The sequence below is a fragment of the Hippoglossus stenolepis genome, chromosome 21, assembly GCF_022539355.2.
Source record: "Hippoglossus stenolepis isolate QCI-W04-F060 chromosome 21, HSTE1.2, whole genome shotgun sequence".
NCBI classification, from domain to species: Eukaryota; Metazoa; Chordata; class Actinopteri; order Pleuronectiformes; family Pleuronectidae; genus Hippoglossus; species Hippoglossus stenolepis.
In genome coordinates, this window is record NC_061503.1 from 18151583 (window position 1) to 18160078 (window position 8496).

The window sequence follows — 8496 nt, forward strand, 5'->3', positions numbered from 1 at the left end:
AGTAATAGTTGTAGTAGTATTAGTAGCAGATGTAGTAGGAAGTAGGAACTATTTAATGTAGATTTGAAGGAGGGGAGTATTAAGGACGCGACACTGTTACCATGGAGACAGTCGCTACATCCGGACCATAGACTGTAAACAAAAGATGGACGTAGCTTCCATCGGACGCTGAGTGACAAAGGTTCGTGTTTACTCTTCTTCTCTTTACTTCGTCGGCGAATGGTTGGTTTTTATTTATCTCGTAATTTAAGATATTAGATGAGAACAACTTAATGTAGCGACACATTAAAAACTAGGGCTGCGAACACAACCGTGTCACTGGACCACGCCCACTAATCACGCATCACGGTCCACGCCACCAAGTGCAGAACACGCGGTGAAAGTTTCATGTAAATCGAATTAAAGTTATAGAACGAGGCTTACTTGCTGCTGCCGGTAGATGGCGCTATAGACGAATAGATCTGTTCAGGTCTTGGCTCTGATTAAGCCTGAGAACTCTGTTGCTGATTGGACAATGCACAGTGGATATATCAATATAGATATTCATGTGATGCTTGATGTTATATATATTGTATACTCAATATTCTTTTAGAGAAAGATAAAAACAAATCATAAGGTACATGTTCAGTCAAAGCTTTATTTAAACACAGCACAGATACAGAAAACCAGGATGTGTTTGTGGAATTTCCTTCATCAGTCCATCTCTCTTTTTACTCTTTGACTTTGAGTTTGTGCGAGTCTACGGTTTGATTTTCCGTCTTCCACAAGGCCAGTTCAAAGCCACTGCCTTTAATCCATCAATCGCTTCATCCATTATTACTTAGATGGCTGTAATATCAAAGACACCTTAACGGCCTTTGATGTTTCATAAAGGAAAACAGGGAACGAAGAAGAGGAAGGAGACACAATAGACGGACATATAATTGGATCACAGACTTATATTTGATACGTGTATTCCAGTAAGTGTTGGAACAGCTTTATCAGGAAGGTATATGGTAGAAAATGGGAGTCCTCAGGGCAGTGTCATTAGTCCAGCATTGTTTTCCATTATGATGAATGATGTGTTCTCTCAAGTTCAGGGTGATATTTGGTTTGGACTGTTATTACACACATGTGGTTTGAGGGAGATGAACAAAGGACACTGAAGTTACAGCAACTTCGTGTGTCACAGCGACTCGTTGAAATTTGACGCCAAACCACTAACATGGTGTTTGATGAAAACTCACAGTTTTGATAAGACTCCATCATCAATGTCTTGAGAACCATCTGACAGAGTTTGACATGGTTGCAGTCAATGGACGAGGAGGAATTAATCAAAGTGTGCTGTCGGTGCTCAGGCCCAAATAAAACCTGTGTTTCTTGACGTTAGGAAACAAACATGGACTCTGAGTACATCCGGAAACATCTTGGAAAGTGTCTGGCAGACGGACTGGCTGAGGTGGCCGAGCTGCGCCCCGTCAACCCCGTCCTGTGCCTGGCTCACTGGCTCCTCAAACACAACACAAATGTCCAGGAGGACAGAGGGGTGAGTTGCTGGTTCGTCCTCCTGACACCAGGGGGCAGCATTACACAACCTGCTGACAACTCCAGGAGGAAACATTCATTCATTCACTTCCTCAACAACCCAGAGACCAAAGTACAATTCTGATCACCACAGAAATCTCACTAAATCCTTTTGCCACCTGAGAAAGAGCAACGGTTTCTCCCCAGAGATTAAATGATAACTTTATTCATTTAGCATCTTTCAAATCAAAGTGCTTAAACAAAGACAAACAAAAACAAGACAAGGAGCTAATTTAAACAATGTCATTTAAAATCAAAGATGGCGAATTGCTTAAAGGGATAGTTCTACTGGCACTACCACGGACTCAGCCCCTGATCTTCAAACAGGTCTGAGGAGCTGTAGTAAAGGATGACGCAGTCTTAGACGGTCTAAGCTCCTCAGGCTGAGCACGGTAAAGCCATTTAACCTGGTGGCACCATGGTAGTAAAAAGCCCTCCACCTTTAGCTCTGATTGAGAAACTGACAGACTAACACTGCTCGTCTGGAGATCTGTAGCTGCCTCATAAGAAGTACTAAAAGAAAGGATGATAAAGCCTCTTACGACTATTCTACAGTTGTCCAGAAGTGTAATTGGCTCCTTTCTTGACGTTGAACCACTTTTTCTTCTTTTATTTGCAGAAAAAGGCCCATTCAGCTCTGCTGGAGAAGGAGCAGGCAAAAGCCAAGGAAGAGGAGCCGCTGAGGGAGAAACAGAGGGAGGAGGAGCTGAAGACCAGCAAGGCCTTGGAGGAGGCGAAAAAAGTAGGTTAAGAAAAACCCCTGAGGTGTTTTTTAACGGAACCAAACAGTCCCCTTAAAGTTAATCAAGTCGCATCAAATTGTAAACACTTATCTTCAAATTACACATTAAATATGTCAGATGTTTTCATCAAGATTAATGAATTATTCCCAGGGAAGTTAGAGAAAATGTCTAAATACCATAGGAACTAAAGAACGATTGGAGGATAGAGGAAGGTTGAGAAAAGCAAGTGACACTTCTAGTAAGTATCAACACTTCCACAGATCTCTGAAAAGGAGGCTGCAGGCGCCGACTCACCGAAGCCGGCCGCACCAGGAGCCGCTGAGGACGACAAACCAAACACGCCTCCTCCTGAGAACAAGCTGGAGGAAGATGAACAGGAAACTGAAGCTCAGGAAAATGACCCATTACAGGAGGTGATTTAAATAAAGTCGATCTCACAGCTGTGTGCTTCTGGTGGTGGTTCCTCCCTGATCATTCGTAGTTTCCTTATAAATCTGCTCTCTTTCCTGTGACCTTTGGTGTTGATTCATGGTCTTTGCTGAGGCGCTTGTGGTGGAGCAGGGTGTTGCCTTCATTCTGATACGTCTGTGCATGACTCGCCTTGCATGGTGTGGAAACAGCCGTCAAACGATGGGCGTCAAATGCTCTAAGGAGATGGTGTGTCTGCCAGGTCACAGATACTGTAACTGAGAGACAACCTGAGGAGGAGGCGAGCTCGGCCCTGACTGAGACCCTCACTGAGACCCTCACTGAGGCCCTCACTGAGACCCTCAGCAATGACCTCGGAGGGGAGGCCACAGAAATACCAGTCGACAGAAGCGAAGTGGAGTCGAGGAGCGATCAAGCAGAAGAGGAGCCACGTGATAATGAGAAAGAGGAGAAAACTGAGGAGACGAGCACCAATCAGGCAGAGGAGGAACACAAAGAGGAGGTGATGAGACTCTAAAGGTCAAATTACATCCAAACTGTTTACCTGGATGGTTTGTATCACAGCATCAAATTCATAACACATGAAACGATGATTAGATGTTAAACTCAGGAGAAAAATCGTATATTTCACTGTGATGTTAAAGGTTGATCATTTGAATTAGAGTTTTTACTTGAATATCAGCAGCGATGTGTTTTGAAACCCTGACGTATTAAAGAGGCAGTGACAGAAACACAGAAAAATTCATCATGTCTCCTTTAAAATAACCATTTAAAAATTAAATCGCACATTATTCCATCTCACAACTGCCCCTACAGGTGGCCGATGAACCCGAGCAGACTGAACCGCTCTCGACACTTGAAATCCAAGACGCCAATGATTTAGAAACAGACCAAACTGAGGAGCAACACGACAAACAAGACCCTCGTTCCCCCGAGCAACCAGAGAAGGTGATGCTGCTGAAATAGACCTGTGCTGCTGATTTTTATTATATATATAAATATATAGCATGAGAATTTCAGATTTCCTCATACAAAGCAAGAGATACAGGGTGATTAAGACAAGAGGACCAGATGAGGGGCAGCAGACAGCGAGGCCTCAGGTGTGAAGGTGAAGGAAGCACAGAGGTTTCAGGCTGAGAAGAGCAGGATGACAGGATTCTCTTTATTACTGTTTTCCCTGATCTCTACTTCTCTCTACTCATTTTGTGCATCACCCCATTTTTACCAGAAGTTTGCTGAAGACGAAACCGACAAACCTGCAGATTCCATCCCGGTGGAGTCGGCCTCACCCCGGAAGGATGACGATCTCCAACCGGAGGAGATCCTTTCTACCGAAGAACAGGAGACACGTTACTCGAGTTCTCCTGCTCCTCAGGATCAGGATCAGGTTTCTGATGTCAATTAATCTACTGAACATTCACTTCAAGATATTCTCTTGTGTAAAATGCAGATTGTTTCTCTTAATTGTCTCATTGTTGAGTCAGAAAAGCAGGTTCAGAGGAGGCAGCGGTGTAGAAGACATCCTGGAGATGGTTCTAAAAGACGTTTAACTGTTGTGGTCTCATCTCAGGCCGACGGGCGACGCACAGGTGAGACCCCCGATCGCTCTGCAGAGGAAACAGTGACTTCACAAGAGGATCACGAGATAAATCCAACCGATGCTGAGGAGAAGGTGAAGAACCCAAAGTGATTCATGGTCCGTTTCAAGTGTTCCCACACACACAACCTGCCTGGATCAAGGAGTTTATAATCTATGCTATTTATTCATAAATCTTTTAGGTGTGAATAATTTGTCACTAAGTTCTGTGTTTCTTTTCAGGAAGAGGAAAATGACACAGATCGTACTTGACCGAGTCAGAGTTTAATGATCCTTCATCCACTGATCCATATTTTTAGATTTTAATAAATACACAAATGAAACATGTAAACTTTAGGATGTGTACTGTTACCTTTCAATATTAAATATATACTTTTTCTCAAAGATGGTTTCTGTCATTTCATCTTGTCACAATGAAGTTTGTTCAACTTGTGTTTTTGATAAGTTTGGTTTTAATTAGTTGTTTGATGATATAAAAACGGGGTGAAACATAAAAAAACTACCACTGAAGTAAGAAAACTACAAATATAAATGGAGTCTGTTCGCTAACGGACCGTCAGACAAGGCAAACTCACATTTCTTCAGGTACACAGTCCAAACTCTGAAGATATGAAGCCTCCACCATGTGGCCCCTGGGCTCTGTGTTCAGGAAGTGAAGTCAGGTGACCCGGCTTCCTTTGAAGACTGTGAGGGTGGGGCCACAGGAGGCAGGAGGCCAGGGGCACGTTCAGGTGTTGTCCAATCAGCAGCGTCATATTAGAAAAGGCAGAGACACAATGGATTGTGAAGTTCTCTGCAGATGTGGCAGCTGCTGTTTCAGATGAAGATATTTAATTCAATAAGCTTCTATCTTCCAGTTGCAATAGTTTTTATAAAGTTTTATTCTTATTTCATGTTTTTGGGCTTTCTTATTTCAACTCTTAAGTCTTAATTAACTATTTTAATGGGATTTCGAGGTTGCAAAGTCGTGTCTTGTATTTTATATTTTGATCATCTTGATTCCTCTAATCCGAAAGTTATTTGTAATCGTTATTATTTAAGTAAATTTTGGTGAAATTGTTAATTTCAGAAGGAGCCTGTTGGGCCTTGGTGACATTCGTGTTAATGTTAATGTACAATAATGTTTGTTAAACTTGTGTAAAGATGATTTTCATGGTGTTAATGTGATTAATTCCCCACAAAGGTCGCAGACTACAGCTCATAACTCGTGACTCAGCTCATTGCTCAACCTCCTCTGGGCCACATGACGCTGCAGTTTCCGCACTGACCTCTGATCCAGAGGCGGAGGTTCTGTGCGTAATGACGCGTCCGCGCGCCCCAGACCCGAGGCCGAATCAGACAGCTGCGTGTAATCAAGTCCTGTGGCTGTATAAAGACGCGGGGGAGTGGAAACACAGCGAGGATCAGAGCTGGAGGTTCGAGCCTCGCTGGAGTTCGTGCGACGTGAGAAGCGCCAGATGCGTTAAGGCGCACGGAGGAGAGAGAGAGAGATGGCAGCGGGAGTCGTGGCCAACCTGGTGGCGTCTGCCCTCGGCCTCTTCACCGCTGTGACCAATTTCCTCACTGACATGTTCCTGACTCCACCGCTGAAGGCCTCTCTCCAACATCTGGAGGAGACTGAGCTGAAAACCCTCAGAGGAGGTGAGACAGAGGGTTTTTTATCCACCACAGAATGTGATTATACATATTCTAATGAATTGGGTGAGACCAGAGCTGTTGTTCAGTGGGAATGTGTAAATCTGTTGCTCCACTCTTTCACCTCCTCTGTGCGTCAGAGCTGAAAACCCTGAAAGCCAAATGTCTGTGGGAGAAGTCTGGAGCTGTCATCATGGCAGTGCGGAGGCCTGGATGATTTTTGTGCAGAGAGGTAACACACACACACATCACAATACTTCCTAGGGCTAAATTAAAATTCTGTATCGTGAGAATAAATGTGATTATCATTTCCCTGCTCCAGGAGCCAAACAGACCTTTCTTTTTCTGCAATCGAAAACACAGCTTGTGATGAAGAAAGAACCTTATTACACAACCTAGAAAAAAAAATCTCCTTCCACAATGTCTTTCATAGACTTTTAGTGGTGACGCTAAACATCCTCTTATCTTATAAACATATTTGGAATCTTTTTGGGAACTGTTTATAGATATCGACGTCTCCACTTCCTCCCACTATTCAGAAATGAAACCAAAAACATCCTGGATATGAAGAAACGCCACCATCAGAACATTTGAACATGCATCAGTGTGATAAGAACCTAAAATGATAGAAACCATATTTTTGAGGATTTAAAGGGGACATAGCATGCCCATTTTACCACAAGTTGATATGGTTCCTTGGGGTCTTAATGAAATGTCTGTAACATACTTTGGTCAAAATACCACAAGGATCATATAAAACAGCACCTTTTTACCCTGTATAAAACAGCCCTCCACAGAGTGACCTGTTTTGAGTGCCTGTTCCTTTAAATGCTAATGAGCCAGCTCCCCTCTCCCCATGATTTTAAATGATATAAATTACATATTTTATATGATATAAATTATCAAATATGCATCCCATACTTTGTATTCCCTTCTGTTGTCCTGGAGTTTTAATTTTCCCAATCACATAATTAAATGTCCCCTCTGCCCCCCACTACAAGCACACAAGCAGACAGAAAGAGAGGTGGGGGCTATGAAGACCATCATTTACCCCGAACCCCGACATTCAACGGGTACAACAACAAGCGGAGAAAGCAGAATCGCGGGCTGACCTTATATATACAGTCTATGGGGCTGACCAGCGGAGAAATGCTCGTCCCGTGTGAACAGCCAGGCGGCTGCGTGCTGGAGAACGGCGCTGCGCTGCCTCGCAGCCTCGCTGCGTCCGGTGTAAACCCGGCGTGACGGGGGGGTGGGCCAAGACCATGTAGGGAGACTTCCAGTTCCTTGTTACGACACAAAACCCAGGAAGCGCAATCGAGTCGCTCAAGCATGACGTTTCTGACTTAGAGGAACTATAACAAAACGCGCGAGTGTTTTTTCCCCAGAGTTTTTGGGTTGGTAGACATGCCAGATACCCACATTAACCTGTAGAAGCACTAACAAAGTGGAATTTGCATGCTATGTCCCCTTTAACATTATCACAGAAATCTGCACAAAGGTTTGTTTTTGTATGTAGAGTTTGACTTCCTCCCCCTCGTGCTGCAGGAGGCTGCAGAGCTGTCCTCTCTGAAACCCCAGCTGGACAAGCTCGGGGTCCCTCTGTACGCGGTGGTGAAGGAGGACGTCGGCAACGAGGTCCAGAACTTCATGCCGTTCTTCGAGGGCGAGGTTTTCTTGGATGAAAAGGTGGGACTATTTATTTATTCCTGCAGTGAATTGGTTTTATTGTGTCCGTGTCCCTCTGGACGTTCAAACCAGATCCAGCTAGTATTTCTTCTCGTCAATACACTGATTGTCTCTCGGGACGTGTGGGGAATCGGTTTGGGTCGGGCATGACTGACTCCAGAGGTTTTGGTTTGTGTGCTTTCATTGCAGAAGTGCTTTTATGGACCCCGTGAGCGGAAGATGGGTCTGTTGGCGTTCCTCCGTCTCGGGGTGTGGGCGAACGGCCTGAGGGCCTTCAGAAGGGGCTTCATGGGAAACATGTTGGGAGAGGGCTTTGTCCTCGGTGGGGTCTTCGTCATCGGAACAGGACAGCAGGTAACGTCCGTCATTACAAATTATCTCAAGAGGAAATAAAATGAGGGTTTTTTTTTCTCACTGTTTTCTTTCTGTTTTTCTTTTCAGGGAATTCTTCTGGAGCACAGAGAGATTGAATTTGGGGACAAAGTCAACACTGAAGACGTCATCAAAGCTGCCAGAAGAATCCAACTGGAACTTCTGCCAATAGAGAAGAAATAACCATTTGTATTGTGGATTTAAAAGAAGCAGAAAACATCTCTCAGGGAAACCAGGATGCATTTTGGGAGACGACTGTGTTGAAGAGGATCTGAGCGTATTAATGACGGCCTGTCTTTAAACTCAACAGAGGGAGCAGACCTGATGTCTAACATCTCAGTTTCCTTTATTACTCTGTGATCCCATTGTGTCTATGGAGCCAAGAGACTGTGACCTGTGACTAATAATAAAGCAAATACATCCATGCATCTAATATCTCTATCACTTATTCTTTGAGGGGACGTAGGG

The 8496-nt window shown here is 44.1% G+C and overlaps 2 protein-coding genes across 4 annotated transcripts; both read left to right on the forward strand.

Moving 5' to 3' along the window:
• The first annotated feature begins 59 nt into the window (after positions 1–59).
• On the forward strand, positions 60–4716 carry dydc2 (DPY30 domain containing 2). 3 transcript variants are annotated; one of them, XM_035146465.2, is made up of 9 exons: positions 60–181; positions 1370–1525; positions 2183–2305; positions 2567–2719; positions 2977–3237; positions 3552–3683; positions 3964–4122; positions 4306–4407; positions 4555–4716. In XM_035146465.2, exons 2-9 carry the CDS (start codon positions 1379–1381, stop codon positions 4582–4584), a joined length of 1107 nt encoding a protein of 368 aa, XP_035002356.2. In that variant the 5' UTR covers positions 60–181; positions 1370–1378; the 3' UTR covers positions 4585–4716. The 3 variants fall into 3 exon arrangements, with proteins under 3 accessions (XP_035002356.2, XP_035002357.2, XP_035002358.1); XM_035146466.2 differs by having other exon boundaries at positions 3967–4122; XM_035146467.2 differs by lacking the exon at positions 2977–3237.
• Positions 4717–5656: 940 nt separating this feature from the next.
• LOC118100926 (peroxiredoxin-like 2A) lies at positions 5657–8456 on the forward strand. The gene is made up of 5 exons (XM_035146476.2): positions 5657–5973; positions 6108–6199; positions 7516–7656; positions 7846–8010; positions 8098–8456. Exons 1-5 carry the CDS (start codon positions 5823–5825, stop codon positions 8209–8211), a joined length of 663 nt encoding a protein of 220 aa, XP_035002367.2. The 5' UTR covers positions 5657–5822; the 3' UTR covers positions 8212–8456.
• The last annotated feature ends 40 nt before the right edge of the window (positions 8457–8496 follow it).